The sequence below is a fragment of the Sprattus sprattus genome, assembly GCF_963457725.1.
Source record: "Sprattus sprattus genome assembly, chromosome: 16".
Taxonomy (NCBI): Eukaryota; Metazoa; Chordata; class Actinopteri; order Clupeiformes; family Clupeidae; genus Sprattus; species Sprattus sprattus.
The window spans coordinates 24,570,190-24,597,764 of record NC_137914.1 but is presented as its reverse complement, the minus strand read 5'-3'; the positions used below and the strand labels follow the sequence as shown (position 1 = coordinate 24,597,764).

Sequence of the window (27,575 nt, the reverse complement as noted above, 5' to 3'; positions counted from 1 at the left end):
TGGAGATTAACTAGCTCGCTAAATGAGAACAGGCCAAGCCGGTCTGGCGACGGGCGCTAATTTATTTTAACCTCAAGTTAATTTATCTCGTCAGCTAAATTGCGCGTGCACGTCTTGCTTCAAAAGGCAAGAAAGGTCGATCCCCAAAACCATGATTTTTTTGAAAGGTACGATGGTCTAAACTCAAAGAAAAAGACTATTTTTTTTCGTCGATAAGGCAGGATATGATCATGAACGCGTTATGAAGAATTCAAGACCATAATCATGTCAAAATTCAACACTCACGCAGCTACCACAGCGATATAAGAAACTGTCTATAAGATGTATAATACGTGACATCTTTTGCCTTCACCGAAAGGTACTATGGTGCAGCGGGTTTAGCGTATGGCTTGCATGCTGCAGATCACTGGTTCGACTTCGTCACCCTCGTAGGAATTGTAGTTTTAAATCGCTTTGAATAAAACCGTCTGCTAAATGACTAAATGTGAATGTATTAATAAGAAATTCAATACATTTAAGCAATGAAAAGAAATTGTGTCTATTTCTCTCTTCTTATCATGCACCCACCTTACCATCCACCTCCACCATCCACCATTCACTACCGCACAAACACTAGACACGTTTGCAAAACTAAACGTTTGCAATGATGTAAGTTAAAGTAGGTAAAACAACTTTAGCCAATATCTATTTGGGTTATGTGCTCAAATTTCCTGGGATCAAAGAAAACGTTAGTATTCATATGCAAACTAAAAATCACGTCTCAGGCTGCACATGAAAGTTATTTCGAGTTTATCAACTGTACCAATGTCTGTACTACCACTGTCATATAATTATGAGTGCTTTGTTCTCCGCTTCGCCGACATTACAAAAATGAAGGCTACCACTCGCAAGAAAGTGATGACATTCAATGTTTGACGGTGGTGTATGCAATAAATGACTCGAGAAGGTCTTCTAAATTAATTATTCCTTGTCGGGTGGATCGGTAGCGCTCATACAAGAACTCATCATGATGGAAAAATTGATCTTCTTGGCGATCGCAAAGAACTCTTCCTACGCTAATCAAACTATGACTCCTTGTCAATGGGATCCCTCCTTTTGGCGTGGGTGTGGCAAGTTTAGCCAGCTAAACTTTGCTTAGCCTGCCCTGGAGCAGGCTAGGGCTAAGCGATTAATTACCATGGAAATTGAGCAAAAGTTGCTACGCCGAATCCGCTAAAGCGGTGTTTTCTTTTTTTAGCCTGGAATTTAGCTCGCTAAACCGCTTAGCGAGCGTCCCTGAACAGGGCCCTGGCTTATCAAGGAAAGTGGCAATACATGACAGGTGAGGACACACAGAGGGAAACCGGCGAGGGCACACAATTGGAAACAGGTGAGGGCAGACAATGGGTTACAGGTGAGGGCACACAATCACAACAAAAGCACATGTGGACACACAATCACAACAAAAGCACATGTGGACACACAATCACAACAGAAGCACATGTGGACATAACAAACACAGAAATCACAAAGTCCTTTTGGCCACCAGATGCCGCCAAAGTGCCAACTTATGGCAATCGCTGCCCAAAGTCCTGACACCCGCATCCTCTTATTTTGTTTACTTTCAGCTAAGATCAGCCTTAAAGACGTATGGATTTCCCTGGAACTCTTCTCTCCCCTCACATCCCATGTTACAATGGATCGCACCATTACTGGGCAGATCTTCTGTCTCTTTAATATATAGTACACTGATTCAGCACAGCGCCAAGGCTTTACCAATTGAATCCATATGGAACAGGGAGTTGGGGAGTTTGAATATAAACCTAGATTGGGAGAGAATATGGTGCAATCTAAGTATAACTTCTAAGAACCTAGCTCACCAACTAATTCACTTCAAAACCATACATAGAGCCTACACCACACCCAATAAGAGATTCCAGATGAAGTTGCAAGCCACTAATAACTGTCATATATGTAACACTGCTTCACCTGGAACATTTTTACACATGTTTTGGGATTGTCCAGTTATATCTAAGTTCTGGTTTCATGTAAACTCAGTTTTAGCTGACATACTTGACATTTTCTTTGTTCCTAATCCTGCTTTTTGTCTCCTTAATGATAATTCTGATTAAAGCAAATTCAGTTCAAAATGGTATTTGCAGGGTTTACCTCTGCAAAGAAAACGATACTAAAAAACTGGTTTGCTCCGGATATGTGTAGGAAATCATTCTGGATCTATAGCCTTGTCAACATTGTTAACCTTGAACATACAACAGCGCGACTCAAGAAGGCGCAACCAGCAACTGTACGAGCTTGGAACTCTTTCTCATCTAGGATAATCTCTTGGACCAGGGATAACAACTAGGCACTCATTGTTGTGAACTCTTTCTGCCGAACATGTTTATGTTGATTTACAGTATGTATTGTGTCACCAATGTGATGTTTTTTTCCCCTCTTCTTTAAAAAAAGAAAAAGAAAAAATGTTTTGTTCTCTCAATTGAACATGGTCACATATGTCTTTGGATGTGTCTGTAATCCCCCCCCCCCCCCCCCCCCCTTCTCCATTTGGAAAACAATAAAAATGTTGATCACAAAAAAAAAAAAAAAAAAAACATTTTTAGATTATTTTAGATTTGGCTTATTTACTATGAACAAAACATTTATAATTGTGTGAACAAATGCTTTACTTATGATTAATTATGTATGAACAATAAATAACTAATGGTAAACAAACCATTACCTTATAGGTAACAAATGCTTAATAAATGATGAATTGTGTGTAGTTATTATAAAGTGTTACCAAATAAACAATTGTTTTGACTTGTGCACGGATGTATCAATGATGGCTCAAACATCAAGTGCGTAATTGAGTGGACTAGTCTGCTACACTAATGCAGGCAAGGATGACTCAAACATAATAACTGTGCGCGGACACATTGCTTAATTAAACAAGAAAGACAAGCCCTTTAATACATGTGAACAGAACTTTATGCCTAGCAAACAGAAAGTCTTACTGTGCAACACATGACGTCACTCCATTCAAAGTGAATTGGGATGCGTCTCTGTTGATGCATGTAAAGGGCTCAAAATACTTCTACGACTCTGTTACGACGTGGTCACGCAGTTGCCTCAACAAACTAATTTTCATTTATGGTTCTCCGATGGTTGTGATGGCGGCGGACCAAACTCCGTAGATGGTCGTATTTGTACAAAAAATTTGTTTCTAGGACTTTCTAGGGTTTTTTAAAAGCTATCGAGAAATAGACACCTGGCAACCTAAAAACCCTGTTATTGTAACTGAAAAACCCGTCTGAGTGGATTTGCGAGGTGTCTGAGCCAGCTATGTAATGTTGGCATACTACTACTGACAATGTATTGACGGATTGACTGAGACGGATAGTTACAAAAATTGGGAGGTGCACATCGGCGAGGGTTTGCCAGAAATATAAACACATCCGGCAGACAGGATGATTTCTTTGTCTTTCTTTTTTGTTCCAGGATTGTTCCATTTTGTTTTGTTCCAAAATTAATTTAATATGAGTATCTTAATTTCTTTACAACATATAAGTACATAATTAGTTAGCATGTCTACATGTAGTATTCAATGTTGCTATGTAAGCCTATTTTAATTGTATGAATTTATGATTCAAGATTACCACGATAACTTTGATAAGGAAATTGTGTAGTTAGCACATTAGTTGTGCGTGCTCTGTCCAGTTCAATGAAACCCAGTTATGCTCTGTATTTATTAATATACTTATTCATTTTGTGACTCAAACTTACCGTGTTATCATCTTCTTTCACCACATTATCAGGTGCAGGTGGGTTATCATGAAAGTCCAAGGAGTCTTTATCCTCTAACCTGGGTAAGGGAGAAGATACAGGTTAAACTTCAAGTTTACTTTCTTGAGAGACTATTATATGTAATGGATTAGAGGGCAAAATTGAGCATTTGACTTACTGATCATACTGAGCCATGGCAAACCTTTAGCTGTCTGCTCAGTGTCTCTTCTGTACAGAATTTAAAGTAGAATTTTGGTTAAAACAGAAGGCATCATCGTCATCATGCAAACAAAAAAAAGATCTTGTTGCCTTTTATTTACACAATAGTGTCTCCACAGAACAAGGACATGGCCAGGCCTTTCCCTTAGAGAAGACTCTTCCATGTCTCACCAAGCATTGGGATTGATGATGCTTTCTGTAGTTTTCAGTTATGTGTATTCATGCTATTCCAGTTCCTGTCATTTCCAGACTATAAGCCGGGGTTTATACATTGATTCTATAAAATGTATGCAGCCGTGGAAGTAACGCGCGAAGTAACTCTACCAAATAGAATGGGTCTTTCTCTGTCTTTTACATACTAATCCCATTAATGTATCAGGTTAAAACAACATGGAATAGAACACAATTTCATTCACATACAATCTATCATATCGATAAAGAAACCGATGTGTGCATTCCCACCTAACCTGTTTAACGTGTTTAACAAACCTTTGCAAGAGTTGAGTAAAACATACAAGGAACCGATGTTAATACGTGTGAACATGAACTTGGGTTAATATGTGTGAATACAATCTTGTGTGTTAATATTTGTGAATATAAACCCATGTCAATATATGTGAATACAAACTAATGTTTATATGTGTTAATAGGAACACATGTTGTAAATACGAACTTGTGTTAATATGGGTGAATATGAACCCATGTCAATATGTGTGAATATGAACTTGTGTTAAAAGCTGCACATGCACCTTAAGAGTTTCTACCTTTACCTATTATAATTTTGAGGAGACTGTAACATCAGCTTAGACAGCTAGTTATCATGTCATGCAAAAGGTTATTTAAAAGTGTATTTGCTAGTTAGCTAGCATAGCACCTAGGCAACGATAGCAACCAAGTAATACTATTTACTGCATAACCTGAAGCAAAATAAAAGTTCTCAAAATCAGCTCACCAATAAATGGTTTCATAGAGACATCAATCAATCCTAAGACAAATAATGGGATATCAATAGAGCAAAGCCTACTGCAATATCTATGCAGTGAATGAAGGAGGAGTCCCCCATCCCCCTTAATTCAGTGGGTGATAGGGGATCTATTAATGATTCTTTGAAATAAATACACAGGTTTGTTTTATAAAATTGCATACAATACTGTAGTATAGTTTTAAGTCTGAGGAATACAGTATAAATTGCCCATTAAGTAGGCATCCCCATGTTTAAAAGGTGGTGTAATCTGAACAACTCTTGGTGAGTGCAGCAGGTCTCACAATCTTGCCCTACCTTCTCTGGTGGACCCTTACCCACTCAACAAGTTGAATTGGATTCTGCCTTTGGCCTCTGCAATTTCCCTTCACTAACTGAAACTTTGAAATTTAAATTATGCCTTTTTCACACCTCTTGCTTATCTGGTAGAGAGTGTGGCTTCTTATTTTATTGACAGGAAATTTACATAGCTGCTGTCTTCATCCAGCTATGCATGCTATCATGATTACTGATCCATTCAAGCAGGGGCATCTTTAGGCCTGAAGCCCCCCTAAAATGTTCTTCAGCCCCCCAACATTATTTGGCATTATTGGCTTTAAAAATATATATATTTTGGTGATGACATTAAATTAAACTATTGTTTCTCACATGGACAAGTTATTTATAACTCTAACATGCTACATATGTGCATGCGTTCTGGTTTGTATGTTTTCTCCCCCTTCAAATTACAATCCAATAGCCTATCATCATACTTAACGATATAAACCCTGTGGAACTTGCGGAGGCTGCTGCACTGGCTTTCTCACTCTGCCAAGTAACATCTCTTCAACGACAGCCAGGATTATAGCCAAGGAGTTTAGCTCAAAGTAAATGATGCAAGGCGTGAAATTGTAAGTACAGGTAGTTACAGAATGTGAAATGTGAATCTGTAGTTGTTACCTGCTTACATTTAGTTTTACTTGAGGTAAATGAAAGGGAATATTGCAGTGGGCTATGTTAACACTAAGCTAGCTAGCTAGGTATTTTGTCAGAAACTGTAATACTAGACAAAAAAATGGTACCACAACAAACTTGAGGTATTCCACCTGGAAGGGTAGTCTTCTAAGCTATACACAAGTTCTTTCTGAGGCGAAATTGGCTTACTATTCTTCATTGATTGAAAATAATAAAAACAATCCAAGGTTCCTATTTAACACCATTTGTAGCATAACAAAAAAATCACAATACAATCGAACATTTTGTTCCTATAATCTTTAGCAGCAAAAATGTCATGACCTTTTTCAAGAACTAAATTCTAAAACAAATGAAATATCTATAAAGTTATCATTATGCTTTATAAACCCAAGAATAGAGCCATCATAAGTAGATTTAGGTCAATTTCCGTACAAAAACAAGCTAGGCCTATTTCTCTGTCAATGTCACACAATCATGTTCCTTCACAGAAGAAGCCAAATTGGTATAGATTCAAAGCCTCTTGAAGCCTCTTCGAACATGGCTAAGGTGAAGAATGAGCTAATGAGTGAGCAACCGGTTCGAATAAAGGCCCTTTTTGATGCTAGCTGGAGTTATCGCCGCATAGCCAAGGACTTGAGATGCAGTCCAAACACTGTAAGGTACACTTTAGACCGCCATGACACCAGAACCGAAAGGGGAGAGGTTGAAAAAAGAAACTTTCAGACAGATAAGTGAAGCATCTCAGAAATCTCAGTCTTAAGGACCGAAGAGAGACTTCACAAGAACTGTGTGACGAGATCAGCACCACAATCACTAATGGTTCAATAGTGTCTTCAAGAACTGTGCATCGGAAACTGTGAGAAAAATTACTTTTTGGCAGAATAGCAGCACAGAAACATTGCTGAAAGAGAAAAATAGAGTGAAACGCCTGAATTTTGCGAAAGAACACAAGAAACGGAAAAAGAAAGATTGGTATAAAGTGTTGTGGACTGATGAGTCCAGGTTGGAATAGTTTGGCATCAGGCGAAGAATGTATGTTCGACGAAGTGAGGGGGATAGATGAGATGAGTGGGGGTAGTTTTATGTTTTGGGGTGCAATTTAATCCTCAGGAACAGGTGACTTTGGCGAAATTGATGGCATCATGGATAAGAAAGTATACCACAACATTCTGGTGAGGCACGGAATACCTTCTGGGAGTCGTCTTATTGGGCCTGGATTTATTTCCCAAGAGGACAATGACCCTAAACATTCTTCTAACTATTGCCGGTACTACCTGTGACAGAAGGAATCTGCTGGAACATTGGAAATGATGGACCGGCCCTCTCAAAGTCCGGACCTCAAACCCATCAAGCAAATTTGGGGCGAGTTGGAAAATAAACTGGGCAGATCTATTGTACATTCAAAGAAATGCCTTTGGCTTGAGTTGCAGAAGGCATGGGAATACATTAGTGTTGAAGTTCTCAAGAAATATATTGACTCTATGCCAGAGAGATGTGCTTCTTTAATTGCTGGTGGGTGTACCACATATTAAAGTTAAAAGTGGATAAAAACAGTTGGACTCACTTCATCTGATATTTGTTGTGCTCAGAACAACCATCTGCATGTTTTATGAACATCATGAAATTAAATCATGTTTTGGAGACAGAAAAAAGGTACATTTTCTCAGATCTGTCAGGTGTTCTAATAATTTTGGCCACCACTGTATATTTGCCTCCTCTTGTCTTTAGAGCATCTCTCTTCTCATTCTCCCCAGTCAATGAGGAAGAGGTATAAACGGTTGGTCAATGTAGTCTTCTAGATCCTCTTCCCACCACCTTCCTCCAGTCTATCTTGCCTGTTCTTGCTTGCCATCATGCATGTAGTAACTGCACATTCAGCATTCGAACAGGCTTGAGTTACCCTTTTGCTTAAGGCATATTTTCTTAACTCTCCTTGGGTGAGATCACCTATGCCCATGAGTTATTCTACCATTGTGATCCATAATTTCCTGGTGTCCTCGCAATTGGCAAAATACAAGGAGGGTCTGACTTCTCAAAGTAGTACATATGGCCACGGACCTCTTACTCACAAAATGCACAACTGCACCAACAAATTCTTACCTCCTCACTTCAGTTTCAAAACGTAGCCTTAGCCTTACAACACTGCAACCTTTTAATAGCCTTTTCATGGTGTTGCAACGGTACTCAGGGCGGTTGCTAGGGTGATGCCATGGAAGTTGAGGTGGTTGCTAGGGTGTTTGTATGGTAGTTGAGGTGGTTACTAAGGTGTGACAATGGTAGTTATGGCGATTGGTAAAGTGTTGCAAAGGTTTGGTATGGTAGTTGAGGTTATTGCTATGGTTTTTCAGCTGCACACTCATGCTGCGAATCACCTGTTCTACCACATTGCAGAGGTGTTCTAATGGATTCAGATCTGGTGACTACCTCACAGAATTTATTGTTCATGAAGTTTGTGAAACCAGTTTGAGCTTTGACCTTTGCTTTGTGACACTGTGCATTTTCATTAGAGGATGGGTAAACTGTGACCATGAGAGAACCTTTTCACCTTTTACGCGATTGCCATGGCTGTTATTAATGCAATATTAGACACAACATAAAACTCTTCTTACGCTCATCATACAGTGCCTTGCATAAGTATTCACTCCCTTGGATGTTTTACCATTTTATTGCTTTTTTAAATCAGTCATGGTCGATATAAGTTGGCTATTTGGACAGAAAAAATCACAAAAAAAGCCCTCTTTAATGTCAAAGTGAAAACAGATTTCTACACAGTTATGTAAATTAAATAAAAATATGTAATGAAAATAAGGGATTGCATAAGTATTCACCCCCTTTAAATAGACTGAAACTATCATTGGAACTCCGACAGACCACTACCCAAACCACTCAGTTAGGATTAGTGCAGCCATCACTGTGGCAAATAGTGGTCTGTTGGAGACCTCCTTCAAACTCTCAACCAGTGGTCCACAGACGCCTCTCATACTCTTTAAGTTTGAATTGATCAGATCCCAGGAAAACTCTGCACAACGTGTCTTTGTGAGCTGGCTGGTTAATTCTTTGCTCTTACATCCTTTGGGGTGCATGCATGGATCCTGCTTGAATTTCACCTGTGCAGTGACTACTACATGATTCCTGCAAGAAACATTACCAAATACAATTACCTGCTGCACCAATTACTGTGATTGTACCGTTTCATTTGTAAAATGTCCTAAGTTTGAAGTTAAGAGTGTAACTTATTATGGTATGAATGAATTAGCCTGCTTACATATTTTGCAAATATTTTTATGTTATGTACTTGGTTGTTTATATGGGCTTAGTCAACCAAGGAATGGGTCTATCTACCTACAAAATATGACCGCAATATATTTATATTCTTTATTAATGCATTTGTATATTTTTATCTCATTTATCTTATTAATGTCATATTATATAAATATTTTTATAAGGACAATAACAAACATGTGTTACTCCCTCTCTGTCTCTACCTGTCTCTGCACATGCATTGAATATCTTTGACTTTCTAATCTTTTTATGCTGTTTGTTTTATATTTAATAAAACATTTGTTTTGTTTTTTCAAGCACTGGTGTTTCCTTCAGGAAATGCAAATGCAGTTTTTCAGATCTAATCTTTTGACTGATGTTCAGCACAGTTTTGTCATTTGCAAATTAACTGATCAGACTTGTGTGTGTGTGTGTGTGTGTGTGTGTGTGTTCATATCTGTATTGGTGGCTACAGTCATTATAGGGGGTAAATACTGAACCCCAACAATGCAGCATGCTTTTGATGATTTACAGTGGTATTATCTCCCACAGACAAGATGCTCTGCTGAGGTTCACTCTGCAAACTAACAGTTCCTATCTATAGGCTATAGTTCAAATAGGCTTTTTGTCCTCTTGTTTGTAATGAGAAAACACATGATCTGTGAGGTCAGACTTCTGTAATAATACAGAAACCTTGGATAGGGTTTTATAAAAATATACAACTATAATAATAGTATTGATAGCAGTGCCATTGGACTTTGAGAATCATATCAAATGTATGGATTATATCTTTCTGTTATGTTTAAATTGAAAAGGACAAAACACAAAGGTTGGTAAGATCTGTATCAATAACCATGTGTTACAAAAAATTGATATACTGTACCTTTGCTTGAGGTCAAGGATGAGTAAAATCAAGCTGTTTCAATCGTTACTTCTCCCCTTACAGTCCAGGATTCAAAATATGCCAAAAGAAACGAGCATGACATGCTCATGTACATCTGAAATAAGTTTCCCTTCTGGTTAAGGGTTGATCAGAGAAGAGGGGGGCTGTCATCAAACATATGCTTCTGCTTGAGTATCTCAGACAGCTGGAGTGGAAGATGACAAGGGGTAATTGGACACTCCTAGTCATTCCTTAAACCTGTGAATGAGCACATGTTCTTTCTCCGAAATACGCACCCTCGCATCTCACAGTGGTCTATTTTAAGGCACATGTCTAGAATATATTTATGTTATAGCAGTTCATTGTTTTATATGGTTATGGTATTAAGCAGACACTTTTGTCCAAAACATTACACAAAAACAAGAATACAACATAAAGTATCAATTTAAATGAAAAACAATCTATTCTTGATAATAATAATAATTCTTATGATAATGTTAATTACCTATTAATTAATAACTTTAATAATAATTTCAAATACCCAAACTACGATTATATTATAAAGTATGCCTCAAACTAAATGCTTTTTAAATGTACCAAAGTCACTCGACCATTGCGGTATCACTAATGTAGGTGTAATTGGTACCAGCTTAACATGGTAGTACCAGAATATGTAGGTACCTAAGCTTGTGAGCAGGCACCGGGTATATGTGGGTGCAATTGTACGTAAATTGTGATACCATCTTTGCGAGAGCCACCAAGACTCGTTGGTAATATCCTGACAACAGCACCAGTATGTTGGTAATCTCACACGATTAGATAGGCATTAACCATTCAACACAAAGGCAGATCAATTAAATTGAACACCTAGGGGGCACCACCCAAAGTGAAGTGTCCTCCACAGTGGTCAAAATAAAGATAATCCACAAATCAGTCTCATTAAGTAAATCAGTCTCGTAAAATATATTAAACTAACAATTTGGAACTCTGATTAATAAATAACTGCAACCAAAGTTACCTAATTAATAGCAAGGTTAAAGGTCATTGGAGTTCTGAAAAGAAGAGGTCGGCAGCATTCATTCTTGTGTAACATTAATTAGAACCGCTTATATAATCACATTATTTATTTACACAATGATAAGAAATAACACACAATATGTAATCTAACTAAATGTGACTCACTAATGAATTGAAGGAGTGTGTGTGTAAGAGAGTATGTGTATGTGTGAGCTTGTGTACTCAAGTGTGCGCTCTCGGTTGTGCGCCAGAAAGAATGTGTGTGTGAGTTCCTTTGTTCAGTCACCACAGTTCCATGTGCATGTGTGTGCACGTTCGTGAATGTGATGTCGACAAGAATTAGACTATGTGCAGTCCGAAGTTCGAGTGTTCCCTTTGCAGTTAGGTACAGTCATGGACAAAAATATTGGCACCCCTGCACTTCTGTCAGATAATGCACCACTACTCCCAGAAAAGTGTTGCAATTACAAATGTTTTTGTATTCACGTGTTTATTTACTTAGTTTGCATTGGAAAAACACAAAAAATCTGAGAAATAATGCCAAATCTGACTTTATTCCACATAAAACTCAAAAAATGGCCGGACAAAATTATTGGCACCCTACACTTTATAGTGGGGAGAACACCCTTAAAAAAAGAAATACAAATATCTGAAATCAATTGCTTCCTGTATCCATTAATGATGTGACTTACACCTCTCTACTGGAATTTCGGACCACTCTTCTTTAGCCAACTGCTCCAGGTCTCTCACATTTGAAGGGTGCCTTCTCCCAACTACTGATTTGAGATCATGCCCCAGTTGTGCTATGGGATTAAGATCTGGACTCATCTCGGACACTCTCCAGTGCTTTGTCTTAACCATTTCTGGGTACTTTTTGAAGTGTGCTATGGGTCATTGTCCTGCTGGAAGACCCATGTCTTCTGACGGATACCCAGCTTTCTGACACTGGGCCCTACATTGCGCCCAAAAATGATTTGGTAGTCCTCAGATTTCCTGATGCTATGCACACAGTCAAGGCATCAGGTTCCAGAAGCAGCAAAGCAACCCCAAAACGTCGGTCCAGCTCCACCATATTAGCCTGTAGGGGCCGTGTTCTTTTCTTTGAAGGCCTCATTTCGTTGTCTACAACCCGGCTCTTGGGAAGCAACACAATGAGACCACGGACACAAAAAGGCTTAAATTAACTCGGATCTTTTATTAAATAACAGGGAAAAGGTAAGTGGAGAGTAAAGCTGCTGGTCCTGCCACTAGACCAGTGCTCTGTTCCGTTATCTATACCCTCCGTACCTACCATCCTTAGTTTGAGTATGTAGGGTGTTCCGTTTTCGATCGCGGCGAAAAGAAGTATACCCAAAGGACCCGTATGTGTACTCATAACGGACAAAACTTTGAGTGTGGAACCAGGGTACACTTTCCATTCTCAACGGCCGCCATCTTGTCTACGTAGCGGAAGAGACGGAGCCTGGCAGAGCTTTGCGTTTTATTTCGAAATCAATGGCGGACATAATGGCTACGGTGGCTACGATAGCAGAGTCAGTAGACCACAAGGCTACAGACCGTAAATGTCAATATCAGCAGTAATTAAACAACTGTACTGATATTAAATGTACTAGTAACATGCCATTCTCAAATTAAAGCCAGTGATATGAGTGTTTTGGTGGTTTTTAACGATGTATACCGACAGTTAGCATACCTAGCTAGCCTAGCTTGGTAGCATTACCATTGGTTCTGAATGGCAGTTATGCTAAGCAGCTGGCTATCCCCCCACCCGGGACTGTAGTTAATTTCCGGTAAGTGCACCACGGAGTATTAGATTTGGAACAACACTCACCTACTGAGAATATGCGTACCTAGTAAGTGTGTACTGTGTACTGCGTATAAGTATACTCATGGACGTATGGAAACGGAACATAGCACAGCAGTTTCAGTGTGAGAGAGAGAGTGAAAGAGGGGTGTGGCCAGCTCTTAAAAGGAACTGACACCTGCAGGCAATCAACTAGAATTGCAGGTGACAGCCAAGGCACCTGTTGGGAGACAAAACAGTGAACACAAAAACAACAACAAGAACCAGGCCCGTAACAGTAAACTACTAGCTCTACTTTGGTCTCATCTATCTACAGGATGTTCTCCCAGAATGATTTTGGCTTCCCCAAGAAAGTTTTGTCAAACTCAAGTCGGGCTTTTTTAGGTCTCTGTGTCAGCAGTGGGGTCCTCTGGGTCTCCTACCATTGCATCCCATTTCACTAAAATGGCGACAGATAGTGCAAGCTGACAACGTTGTACCATTTGTCTGCAGGGTAGCTTGAATTTATTTGGAAGTTGTTCTAGGTTATTTATCCACCATTCAAACAATCTTTTGTTGCATTCTGTCATCAATTTTTCTCTTCCTTCCACATCCAGGGAGGTTAGTGACAATGCCATGGGCTGTAAACTTGTTGATGACACTGCACACAGTGGACAGAGGAACATTAAGATCTCTGGAGATGGACTTGTAGCCTTGAGATTGTCCATGTGATTTCTATATTGCCAGCATCTGTGGCTCGCCACAGGTGAGTTTAAATAAAGATTAAAGGAGAATTACATGCTTAAAATACAATTATTTCTTAAGGGTGCCAATAATTTTGTCCGGCCCTTTTTTGAGTTTTATGTGGAATAAAGTCAGACTTGGCATTATTTGTCAGATTTTCATACTTTTATGTTACTTCCTGTCTGACATTGTCTCCTTCCTGTGTCTAGTCCTTGTACTTCCTTGTTCCCGCCATGTGCTTTCCCTTGTTTGTTTGTTTATGCCCTGTGCTCCCTTGTTGTTGTCCATGTCTCCACCCCTCACATGTTCCCAATTATCATCCTGTTTGTTTGCCTGATTAGTTTCTCCTGTGTCTTGTTAATTCCCCTTGTTTAGTTCAACTGTTTCCCATTACCTGTTTTCCCCCTTCTGCTATTTAAGTTCAGTCTGTACTTTGTCCCGTGTTGGTTCTTCAGTTTTGTCCGGTGAGAGATTCGGTCCTGTCTAGCTGTGTGCGTAGCGTGTTCTTTCTCTACAGTTGTGTTGCCATTAAGGCAAATGTTTCAGGGACTTTTATTTTGACAAGTTGTCCCGGGTTAGAAACGGCCATTTTCCTGTAGAGTGGAAAGTAAACAGACTTAATGTATGCACGTCAAATCCACCGATGGTTAGCACTAGAGGCAAAGTCGTAAGTACAAAGTCATTGTTATGTTAAAAGGAAAGCCTACACATAGTTACAACGTTTTATTTACATATATCTGCAGGTATATTCCATTACGAAATGTATTCTAAACAGTCAAACTTTATTCCTTTGTTACAGTTTTCACTCTGTCATGTAATATGTTGGAAGCCACAGTAAACAGCAAGTAAACGTTCACTACGACTTGTCGTCATTTTGCATCAGAGTTTAGCTGGTTGTATAGCTATAGTTGCTACACTGCAGTGAGGACAACGCAGTGAAAAGACAGAGAAGTTAGTGTTGAACTTCGTGGCAAGATGGACACAACAAGTGCTGGAATTGGAAGAAGTTCTCGTCATTTGCATCGTCAAACAGTGCCCTAATCCACGCACGTGCAAAAGCAGCAGCTGCTAAAGTACGCGCTACATATGCAGACAAAGAAGCTAAAGCTAAACTAGATAAAGCAGCTATTGAAGCTGACTCACAGTTGGAGAGAGTACCAAGAAAGACTGAGCTTGAAACACTTGCCATGTGCCGTGAAGCAGCAGCTGCTGAAGCAGAAGAAGCCGTTTGGGAATTAGCTCACACAATGGAGAGATGTATTCTGTTGGATGAAACGGCCCATCAGAAGAAGATAAAATAGAGCGGACAAGCGAATACATCCAAGTTAATTTTCCCCCAACTAGCTCCCCAGAGCAAGCAGCTACGAAGGCTAGCCCTCAGACATTTCAGCTTGCTACAGCTGCCACTCTCTGTTTCAGTCCAAACAACCCATTTTCTTCATACCGGCAGGTTCCTGTTTCTTCACATGAGCCACCACAGGCTAATAACACTGGTTGTGTGGACTTAGTAGTAGATGGCCCAGACCATGGTTATGTTCCACCAGCAGTCAAACTGTCATTCAGATTTGACATAGAGGATGCTCAGGTAAATTCAAAAACTTTTCACACTGACTTGAATGTTTCACATGTTGCACTTTTTCCTTCGGCTGAAAACTGACCAAAGTGTGCACACAGTACATCTGCGCAATTTAGCTTGAGGTGACCTGGTGAGTGCAAGCTTGTATGAGTTTGATGATCATCCTGAAAATCGTCGTGCTTGGCAGTCCTCATATCAAAATGTTACCCAAGGCCTGGGTCTCACTGCTACCGAGGAGCTGAACTTAATGACTCGATGGCTTGGCAAAGAATCCAGCAACCAAGTGAAACGCTTACGCTCAGTGCACATAGCAAGTCCAGACATAGCACTCAGGAAAGCCTTGGAATGTTTTCAGGAATACTATGCAGCGCCAGAGGTAGTTGAAAAGGCCCTCATCACTCAACTCGACAATTTCCCTAGGGTTTCGGCGAAAGAAAATCTGATAGTACTCTCCGTCCAACAATGCAGAACGCACGCTGGGCGGAGGGGGGAGGGGGAGAGCAAGCCGGCTCGCCGCCCTCACCGCTACCTCGTGTAGCTGGTGACCCAGGTTCCGGGAGAGCGTTGCAGGCTTCGTTGCCCGCGGCGCGTCACCCAAAACCATGTCTGTGTCCTCGTCCAAGTCCTCGAACGAATCTTCCAACAGACTCTCTCCTCCGGCGTCGACGTCCAACTCGTCAAGCTGAACGTCGAGCTCAGATAGCGGCTCAGCAGCCTCCGCAGTCACCACGACTGGGACCACCGTGCGCGCTGGGGAAGAGCAGGGGAGCCTCGTCCGTCCGGGGACACCACCCCGGACAGCACAGGCTGCGCCCCCGGACGCAGGTCCTCTCTCTCCCATAGAGAGAGGCGCCTCGTGAGTCGTGCCGTCGTCATCGCGGCACAAAGCGCACATGCAGGAGGGATTTCTCCGGACAACGCCGCCTCAGCATGAGTTCTGCCTAGGCAGAGCGCACAGCGGCGATGCCGGTCACCCTTCTCTCGGGGATGGCCACAGTCCGGACAGACCTTGGTCATCGTTGATCTGAAAAAGAGACACAATTAGCAAGCGCTATAACAACGTAGCACGTTGTAAGCAGTAGTTAACCAGCAAGTCGAAGACGAGCGTGGTCACCAGCTAGACAGCAGCTTGCTTAAGCGTAGAATTACCTTGTAGCACTCAGAGCTAGTAAGGGAAAAATCCGCAACTCACCAACTTGAAAGAGTAAAATAAGCACACAAAGACAAAGGATCCGCAAAGCGTGTGGAGTTTGGTTCTGACGATCCGTAACCTCAAAGGCGAAGGGTCGAAAAGAGGTCGTGCGACATGATCACCCCCAATATATGGGGAACTGAGGGGGCGGGCTCAGGGCTGTGATTTCTCGCAATTCGGCCTTCCGGCGTGAATAGAAAATGCTTTGATTTGTCAATGAACAGGTCATTTCCCATCCATCACATTGCAGTCCCAACTGCGATAGGGAACAGTGTAGTCAAATAGTTATAGTTTTGGCAGCTGGGACAAAGGACCTCCTATGTCGAACATGTCGGTGGCAATTATATATTTAAGCAATATAGCACGAGTGGGAGTGGGGTAGGTAAGGGATATTTCCACAGGTGGTGTTCGGCTGTAGCCACCGAGGCCGAATTATATTTCAACACGATTTATTTCGGCATTGTTTCTCCGCAACAAAAAATTGTTCCATTGTCAACGTCTTAGTTTGGAATTATAAGAATTTTGAATTCACGGTTATCGTCAATGTGCTATAGAATATTTAATCGCGGAGTGATTTATTATTAGCTGTGAAAAGTCCCCGTTGGGTTGTTCTTGGATAATCCATGGCATGGAACGTCTCTAGTCCAATCAGAAACAGCTAAATATCGCGATAAAAAACTATAAAACAATTGGGTTCTAAGAAGTGTCCGAGTTAGACTCATGTTTTGTTTTTGTTAAATTGTCTTTTACTTTCAGAGCTTGGCTCTTTGTTTTGATTTCGTGTTCCTGTGAACCCGTGCCTTATTTATCGCAGTGCTGTGAGCCTGCGCCCCTCCTGGGCTAGACTGCCATCGAGGAGCGAATGCGTCTTGTCAAGCCGTTCGGTATCCCTGTTTATCTGTGCTGCATATCCATTCGCAAAAAAACCAGTCATTCACGTAAACCTCAGTTCCGTGACATGTATGGGGTAGATAAGTGTACGAGGGTACGGTGGTGATGGGTGCATGTGGACAGAGGGTTTCTACAAGTAGATCGGGTGGAGAGACTACAGCAGCGTCCCTCAGCGAAGATAGTCTAGACTGGGAGAGGAAAAGAGACAGAGTGAGTGGGTAGAGTTTGGCTGTGAATATGCATAGGTGAGGAGCAGTGTTTCCACATCCATCAGCATTTGGATCATGCTATAAGAGAGAGACACATTTTGGTAGGTAATTAACAGTTGATAATATGGCCACTTTATCAGTATCAATATAGGCAGTAGCTACAGGATGTAAAGGAGAGAGAGAGGCTGACTGGCCAGGTGTATGGGAATTTAATTAGTATTTATTTTTGTTATGTTATGTTAAGATATTGTTGGCTGACATGGAGCATGCGGATAATAGTTAGGATGGCAGGGATGGCAGAATACACAACAGTGCCCAACTGGCTGGTGACAGCGAAACGTGCATCATATGCTGTACCCAGGATCTGTACAGGCACTCCTTCAAGGTACAACATACGCTGTCTGTAGCCCAGTTTAATTAATAGGTTTAAGCAAATTATTATTATGACTGCCGCGCGAGAGTCATATAGGTTTAGTCAGGTTTTTTTTTTTTTTTTTTTTTTTCAGCCTGCCGATTTTCTGTCAACGATTCCCGGGACACTGAAACACCAGGATGCACGACATTTGGTGGGCATGTAGCCCCACTAGATTAGCGTGGAACCATTGATTTTCGTTTTGATCCGTTGCACCCCCATCGGACTGGACCTCTTTTAAAGAGGGTGGGGCGATTCAGTTTTTTGAAAACCGTAGGGCTTAGGAGGACCACATTTTTTTTGTATTGTTACAAATGAAAAAGCAAAAATGAAGTGTTGTAAAACATTTTAGATGTAAGTTGACAAGGCCAGAACTGCACGAAATCGGTGGTGTGGGATCATTATGACACCTTCTGACTGCACGTTAAGTTTCGTGGAATTCCGTTCACGGGGGGGCATGCAATAAATGATTTATATGATTATACACCAACTGGCCTGTAGGTGGCGCAACACAGTTTTCTTCGAATATCCCGAGAACCGAAGGGCCTTGGAGGGCCAAATTGTTCTTGTATGTTTGTGTCAAGGGGCCATGTCAACCCATACCATAACCAGTCATTACATGTATAGCGCCACCTAGTTAAAAATTTAAAAGCAAAAATGAGGTGTTCTAATCGAATATATGTCAAAGTGCTCGAAAAATTACAAAATTTTCCAGGGACATCAAGCCTGTAACCGTCCATCTTCGGTAGAGTTTTTGTCCATGGATGGAGCAAAGAACATTCAGGGGTGTGATTGGTAAAGGACAAAAAAACAGGAAAATATACCGCGCACCTACAGGTATCTTGACGCGGCGAGTGGTTGTGATCACTTTGAACCCAAGACTGCTTTTTATTGGTGAGCTGATTTTGAGGAATTAAACTCCAGCTGAAGTTGTTTCCTGGTTGTTACGGTTAAATAGTTGCTATGCTAGCTTACTAGCTAGCTAAGGACACTTTAAATTACCTTCAACGATTTAAATGGAAGAGTTCAATTTGCATGAAATGACAGCTAGTTATCTAGCTGATGCTATAGTGTCCTCGATTTAACTATACAATTATAATGGAAACTGGTAGAAACCCTCAGGGTGCCTGTGCAACTTCGTATGAAACAGTTCATATTCACGAGTTCATATATCCAGATATTAAAACGAATTCATCACAAGCTAGCAACTTCCAACTGTGTACCTTACCAATGTGTATGTAAATAATGCTGATATGAGATGTGAAAAACAACCAGTTGTCAATGTTCAAGCTACCAATTGAATGGTGATTTAAGCTACTCTATTCGGTTCATATATTATTTGTAAATCTGACGCTGCAAGAGTCGGTGCCTCAGCAGCCACGAACCTCACCGCTAGTCACTGTTCAACATTGGTAACGGCATTTAAAAAAATAAAGTAGCCTACCGTTGGAAGGGACGAATCATAATAGGTTTATTTGTGAGCTTTAGGGCTGGTTGGATGTCAAGCCATGCACGTGGCTGCCTGCTAGAAGAATGATATCGATTTGATGGGAAATCCGTAGGATATTCAAGTCAAGCGTAGCAGCAGTGGTCTGGAAATCGTATCTGCTACGCCAAAATCATGTATGTTTGCAGCTCTGTGTTGGGCACGGGAAAACGTTCGCACCACATCTCCAACATTCTCAGAACGTCAGATCACCTTTCGCAAGGATAGAATGGTGGAGCCAAAAAATCTATAAATGACTCCTAAAACAGCTGACAGCGATGAGCGGTAATTATGTTTACCAATACCCCCCTCCCCAAAAAAAAAAAACTGCGGATCTGCATGATTCACAAGAGTCTCATTTTCAGGTCGGAAAAACCGGAATTCTGGAAAAAAACGGAAAAATCACACCCCTGAACATTGCAAAAACCCCTGCGCATTGGGGTTATTTTGGCGTAGCTTGACGGAATTCGGTACACGTCTTCATCATGCTTGGACACACCAAAAAGTCTCCGACGCCATGGTGGCAGGTCCACAGGAAGTCGGCCATTTTGAGTGAAAGATGCATTTTGACGGCGTTTGCACACCTCGCATCTGATCTAACTCCTCCGACAGCTTTAATGGTAACGCCTTGAAATGTGGTCCGGCTACTCTTCAGCGATGGGCGACTAAAAGTTTTGTCGGATTTTCTCATTAGTCGGAAGGTGTGGGCGTGGCAGACCCTCAAACTTTGCCAACTTGTTAGTGCTTGCCACAAAACACAAAGTCTCTTATAACTCAATCGCATATATGTCAAAGTGCTCGAAAAATTACCAAATTTGCCAGGGACATCAAGCCTGTAACCGTCCATCTTCGGTAGAGTTTTTGTCCCTGGATGGAGCAAAAAGACTCTGTAGCGCCCCCTAGAACATTGCAAAAAACCCTGTGCATTGGGGTTATTTTTGCGTAGCTTGACGGAATTCGGTACATGTCTTCATCATGCTTGGACGCACCAAAAAGTCTCTTGATGCCATGGTGGCAGGTCCACAGGAAGTCGGCCATTTTGAGTGGAAGATGCGTTTTGACGGCGTTTGCAAACCTCGCATCTGATCGAACTCCTCCGACAAATGTAATGGTAACGCCTTTCAATGTGGTCAGGTTACTATTCAGCCATTGGCAACTAAAAGTTATATTGGATTTTCTCATTAGTCGGAAGGTGTGGGTGTGGCAGACACTCAAACTTTGCCAACTTGCCGGTGCTTGCCACAAAACACAAAGTCTCTTATAACTCTTGCGAACATTGTTTGATCCAGAGAAAATGTCTTAGGGTGGACGCTGGCCCGAACCCGTACATATGCTTGACTGATACCACCTATAGCGCCACCTGTTGGTGGTTGGAAACTTCACTTTGTTTCCACACCTCTTTATGTGACCTGTTTTAACAAACTACATTGCAAAAGAAAAATATACCAAAACAATCCACAAAAAAGTAGTACACGAAACATTACATTTCCAAATCATCAAAATCTATCACAAATAATTCCTTTAATACATAAAAATGAAACACAAACCAATTTACACACAAAACACATAAAAACACACAAACACACTGACAACCATGACTCATTCTGTGTAAAAACCTACTGAACAGTTCGGCGGTCATATTTTGTAACGCTTTGCGTTACGTCTTGTCTTGTTACTAAAGGAAGTGTCCACACTTGTAATCCATCACACTTTTGATCAAATTCAGCTAATTGCTCCTCACAATTCTAAAGCTGTCTGTTCTGTGTTCACTCAAAGACACGCTGGAGTTCGTACACAGCCTGGCTCTGTAAATGGGAACCAGTGTGTCTCAGACCAAGCCATACAGTGTACCCTATACATTATTCCAGCCAATCAACACATCACCTCAGGAGCACAGAAAAAAAGGGTGTAATTTGATTGAACGCAATTTCATTGGCTGAATATTAACAACCTTTAGCCAGGATTGTGCACTGTACCCTTAGACACCCATAGACATATGCCCCTGCTAGACTCATTACTAACCTCTAAAAATATTTTTTCAATATCCAATTATTAGGCTACCTTATAAAAAAAGCTGTGGAAATGGCAGACATATTGACCTAGGATAGGGCTTACTCCTTAAATCTATTAGAAATATTTAACTGATGGATAATTCTCCATTAATGAAGTCTGCTCATAAGCTGTGATATTTTGCTGTTGGCATGATGCTGTGAATGTGTGTGTGTGTGTGTGTGTGTGTGTTGTTGTTTTTAATCATGAAATTGTTCGAAAACAGACGTCACAAAAACCTGTAATCTCTTTAGAACAACCTACTTCAACCACGATGGATGTGATCAAACCCTTTAGAGGCCACACACCCGGCATGATATGATTGGTAGTATGGACTGCGGGCGTGATATGTTATTGGTTGTAAGCTTTCGTCCTATTAGGGCGAGACTGTTGTTATAGCCGCAATAGACCGGATAACTTCACAACCTTAAATCGTGGTCATGAAAGGTGGGGCACACAACCAAATTATGATAGAGGCGTTATCGGAGCATTTTTTGGAAAATAGCAGCTGGAAGTACTGTGCTATTGCGTGTGGACTTCATTGACGTGACTCAGACAACTGAAAGGTATGTGCGCAGCGTAGCTGCAGATCTAAGGCGAAACCCACAGCATCTTGCTAGCTGGCTTTCCATGAGATAGCATGGCACAATCCGTATTTAGCATGGATGAAATGATTACACGCACACATCTTTTCAATTTTCTAAGTTTGCGATAAGTGACACGAAAATGATCAATAGACTTGACGTGGAAAGCTCCCTTTATTTTCTTAAGGTTATTTATTGAAAACAGACGCTTGATAGGACAGCGAAACCCAGACCCTACAGAATCAGTTCCCGTTTGTGCCCTACGATTTAGCGCCTGCAATATTCGTCTGCACAATCTGATTGGGTTTCGTGGGTGGAGATCCACTTTGTCTTTCGATGAGTTAGTGGATGACACAGCTGTCATCTCCCACACAAGAATAAATCGTCTTTGATGCCGTGTAAGCAATATCCAGTAATTCACCCGCAGTCCCACATATAACCGCAGACTGCACATGAGATTACAGTCAGGTACATTGAAGAGTTTTGTACGTAGATAGCACGTGTAGATATTTCTGTCTGCATAGACCTGCACACATAATCTCCGAAATGCATACCCACAAATTCCGTTTTTGTTGAATGACTTTCGCCCATCTCTTCTGCAGATTCATCAGCATGCAGACACATATTTTTGGCACTTAATCCTAGTAAGGTTTAAGAAAATATGAGGTCAAAACAATCATGGAAGAATCTGAAGGTCTCTTCTTTGTTATTCAATCAGTAAACAGAGCATTTACAGCACGTTTTAAATCCGTTATTGAACACCTATAAATTTCATTTCAATGCTGATAGTCATTATATGGGATCCACCGACAAAGTGTTGAATTTGCTTTGTTGGCCGTCTGCGATTGTTGCAAATAGTTGTTGTTTGTCAGTCTACCATGTATACATGTAACAGAACTAAGAAAATAAAGGCGACTGATTGCCTTCACATTTTTAACGCGATTATCTTGAAAGTCAAATGTCAGAGTTCACAATATTTGGATTACATGGCGTAACATTTGATTGCAGTTAAATGAAAGTGTCAATTAAAAATATTTTCAGTTATTGTGAGGTTTCATTTACCTTTCCCATGTGATTAAGTGAACAAAACTTAAAAACGAAAAAAATACATCAACACACTAAACGTATCTTTTGTAAGTTAAAAATAATTACACATAAGTCAAACACTTTATTTATTAAACTATATTTTTCTTTGCCCTCCTTTTCTGCCATTTAACACACTGACAATATTCAAAAGAGAGCATAATAAATAATCCTATAAATAAGTACATAAAATGCTAAGGCAATGTGTACTTTTGGCAATCTGGCAAATTTTATGAAATAACATTTAGAAACCTTTTAAATAACATCAAAGGTTTAAGTAGATGACGACCCTGTTTTGATTACAAGCATTACCTGAAATGATGGTGTTGAGTATGTGATACAAACCAGCGAATTAACACTTTTGCTAAGTCTTATAGTGAATGAACAACATGCTAGCACTTAGCCTATACTAAGGCTTATAGTGAATGAACAACATACTAACATCTATGCTAAGGCTTATAGTGAATAAACAACAAACTAACACTTATGCTAAGGCTTATAGTGAATGAACAACATACTTACATCTATGCTAAGGCTTATAGTGAATGAACAACATACTAACACTTATGCTAAGGCTTATAGTAAATTAACAACCTACTAGCCCTTATGCTAAGGTTTATAGTAAATGAACAATCTACTAGCACTTATGCTAAGGCTTATAGTGAATGAACAACATACTAACACTTATGCTAAGGCTAATAGTTAATGAACAACATACTAAATGGCAGAGATTTGCAAGTCTTCAATGTCAAATTTACACACAGATCAGAATTCTCCAACTTCCTACTGAAAGGTAGTGATGATGCTTAGGTAGGAAAACTTAACTTAAACTGCTACTTTACCTTTGCAATAAAAGGTCCTTGAGAATCCAAGTTTATATAATGAGCCTGAAAACAATACTAACTTCGAGTGCTGCATGGCCCTTAATTAAGTTTGTGCAGACTCCATTGAGGAGTCTATACACTTTCATTCTGCGGTGAAACAAAAACTGGAAATGATTAGCCTAAAGGAAACTTTAATAATATGTAAGGGATAATGTATTGTCCGGAGGTCATTAGCCAAAAATAAATCCCGACGGGGCGAACAACACCCGACGGACAATACATTATCCCGCTTATTATACGGTTACTTGCCAAAAACGATAGAAGACATTCCTCCAGCATACCTCTGTTTAATGATTTAGTTGCCGTTTCATGAGTCCCGTTTAGAAATAAATAGTTCTTCAAGCAAATAGAACTTTGAAGTTTCAATTACCATGAGTCTGTTACGTTAAAATTACCGGACTTCTTGCGGAAGGATATGAAAGATGTGAATTAGAAGCACAAAACCTGTTTGCCAAGGACAGCGGTCTTTATCATACAAGTGTGGGTGTGTTTAATAATAGGAACTATTATACGGCTCTTCAGAATGTTCCAAAAAGTACCGTTGATTTGAATGGGCCATCCCAACATTCTTCCATACATTAATTCCTGCTAACAGACCGCTGGGAAAAGATAATGACCAAGCAAGTAATGGGTTGCTATGCAACACCTGAAACTTCATAGTTCTATTTGCTTGAAGAACTATTTATTTCTAAACGGGACTCATGAAACGACAACTAAGTCATTAAAAAGAGGGATGTTGGAGGAATGTCTTCTATCGTTTTTGGCAAGTAACCGTATAATAAGCGGGATAATGTATTGTCCGTCGGTCATTAGCCAAAAATAAATCCCTTCAGGACGAAACAACAACCCGTCCGCCCCGTCGGGATTTATTTTTGGCTAATGACCTGACAATACATTATCCCTTACTTATTAAACACACCCACACTTGTGTGTTAACCGTGGTTTATTCAAATCAACTGCAGTCATTTAAATGTTATATGCTATAAAGTAGGGATGGGCATTTCAAGCAAAATACTACACCCCCTACCAGTGAAAACCATTCATTGAGTTTCTTTAGTGTTATGGGGCCCTGTGGGAATGGACTCTAAAAGTTTAAGTGGAATCGATAATCAATACCCTGGCAACCTAGTAGGCCACCATAAAGGATACTCTTCTAACACGCTTCTAGTGCGAATTGCAAACGTGTTTGAGAATGACTTCTCCCCCTTCATTCACTATATTGATATTAGAAGAAAGCCCTTGCTCCACTGATGTCCCATACATTCTCTCAGAGCTGTTTAAATGTCTTTGTGAAATCATTTAACATCATCCGCAAGTGGCTGTGATCACAATGAACCCAAAACTGCTGATTAATGTGAAAGAGGGAGATTGGGTGGCTCTCTCTCTCACTCTCTTTGACACTTTACCAGGCAGTTTTACTGTATGTGTTACTAACTATCAGGCAAAAATGTAAAAATGCATTCCCATGTATAGGCTGCACATGAGTATTAAATGCAAAATCAATGTATCAACCACAGTTAGTAGTTGGGAAATTATGGTAATACAGATCTCCTGAAGCCGAGAGCTTCCAGAAACCTGGACTGAAGTGGTACTGTATAGCTGGTTATCCTCAGACATTTTGCATTCATCTGTGAAAAGCATTGGAGCAAGGCATATAAATAAGGTGTGTCAAGCAATTTCCACATTTCAATTCATGTTAAGTAGGGCTGTCAAAATTGCTCAAAAATGACATTCGAATGTTCGTTTGGAAAAAAATCACGAATTCGAACTATTTGAATATCTGGTTGCATATTTTACGCAGTTGCCGTCAATACGTCAATAATGCGAAAGCTGTCTCGGACTTTGCCGAGAACATTGCGTTACAGCAGCTTTCACCAACCAGACTAATAGCTCCCCTGAGCCCTACTTCGGATGCTTATTGAATGGCATAGCCTGTGTAAGTCCAGCTCAGAACAGTTGTGAATAGGAAAGAATAAATGTCCATGTCTGTTGTCTTGCACAGACAACCAATTGAAATCGCCAGGAACAAAAATGATGAACGTAGGCTATATGATTATTTTGTAATGTAGTGCAACCGTGGCTAAACTGCTGGGTTATTCTCAATGAAAAAAACAAACATTAGGCTATAAGAACGATCATCGCAAGCAGCACTGCCTCCTTACTTTAAAACGAAAGACATCGCGAACAGACAGAGGCTCATTCACAAAGCAGATAGGCGCTTGTACCGCGGGAGTGTTTTTTCACATTCGAATATTATCCCACTTCTGACACCATGTATTGACTTGTACTTTATCATAGAAAGTATTACCCGGTATTAGGGCTTTGACTTTTGCCTAAAAATCATATTCGAAGTTCGTTTGTTTATTAATATTAATATTCGAATATTTATTAATAATGGTTTGACCATTAAATGCCTTCAGTAAGACCTATATGGTATGAAACTTAAGTTGTTTATGTTTTGTCCACCAGAGGGCAGTGTATCAGTCAACGTCAATGAACTTTTAAATAATTTAAATTGAATGAACTGAAACAGACAGTTGTGATAACCAATCAGAATTCGAGTTGGCGACATTGGGGCAAGCTAGCAGGCATCATGTTGAACGTGACACATACACATACTTTGATTGGATACCCACTAGTGCGGCAGACTGACGCAGTGCCTCAGGGAGTGCTCATTTTAGTTGACGAGTGAAAAAGGAAATTTAAGTTTATTTTCAACCCACAATGGCTCTCGATCTGGTCGCTAATATAATAGAAACGCCATTTTCAAGACGGACCTTTCAAGAAAAAAATGGATATCGTGAGGATCGGGTCAGTTTAATGTAATTGCTTTGCAGGTGGGACAATGCGATGTTTAGTGGACAAACTTGTTAAAGCTCACATAGGATACTTTCGGTGGACTTAATAAAACTTTGTAGACGAATCCCTTTTATTTGAAGTTGTGTCAGTATCCAAGCGATCATATAACTGAAGAGTTTACTACTCTCAATTGTTAATATGGGTGTATTGATTTTAAATGCTCCGGAAATATTAATAAAGTCTGTTGTACTCGACTATGTTAAGGTGATGCAATGCTCACTTATACTGCCTTTCTGTATAAATATATGGCTCGAGAGCCATGGCGTCATAATAATGGTATTAAGAGGTGGATTCACTCAGTTTAACTGTCGTGTAGGACATCGCTGAAGGCCTAGTCGTGAAATGCACGAACCGCCACTGCCAATGACAGCCTTGCTAACGATCTCGCGATTCACACAACTTCATGCCTGAAAAAGCTTCGGAATCTGAATTGAAAACAACGTTCAAGCAAAGACATTTACAAAAAAATAATGCCCATAACAAGTTCGAATATTAAGGGCTGCCTAATATTCGTTCGAATATTTATTTATTTTTTGATATTCGAATTATATTCGAAACTCGGAGTCAAAGCCCTACCCGGTATCCACATATACTGCAAGTTCAGGAGTCTTTATTAAATCAACCGTCTTCCACTCTCAGGTACGTTACACTAGTTTCCGGTTCACGCATTATTTCACAATAAGAGTCCTGATAAGATCAGTACTAAACAGTACATGAGGGACATCGCGAACAGACAGAGGCTCAT

The 27,575-nt window shown here is 40.3% G+C and overlaps 2 protein-coding genes across 2 annotated transcripts in view; one reads left to right on the top strand and one right to left on the bottom strand.

The window, feature by feature from the left end:
* LOC308377531 (SH3 and cysteine-rich domain-containing protein 3-like) overlaps positions 1-10,200 on the bottom strand; it is a 62,679-nt gene extending 52,479 nt beyond the window's left edge. The window contains exons 1-3 of the mRNA XM_080854223.1: positions 10,062-10,200; positions 3,941-3,990; positions 3,763-3,841 (exon numbers count right to left, since the gene is read on the bottom strand). Of these exons, the coding sequence (XP_080710349.1) occupies positions 3,763-3,841; positions 3,941-3,957 (96 nt within the window). The 5' untranslated portion in view covers positions 3,958-3,990; positions 10,062-10,200. The remainder of the gene's footprint in view (positions 1-3,762; positions 3,842-3,940; positions 3,991-10,061) is intronic.
* An 11,655-nt stretch (positions 10,201-21,855) lies between these two features.
* Positions 21,856-27,575, top strand: part of creld1b (cysteine-rich with EGF-like domains 1b) — a gene marked incomplete at its 3' end in the record, with an annotated part of 88,142 nt that continues 82,422 nt past the window's right edge. The window contains exon 1 of the mRNA XM_080854633.1: positions 21,856-21,986. The remainder of the gene's footprint in view (positions 21,987-27,575) is intronic.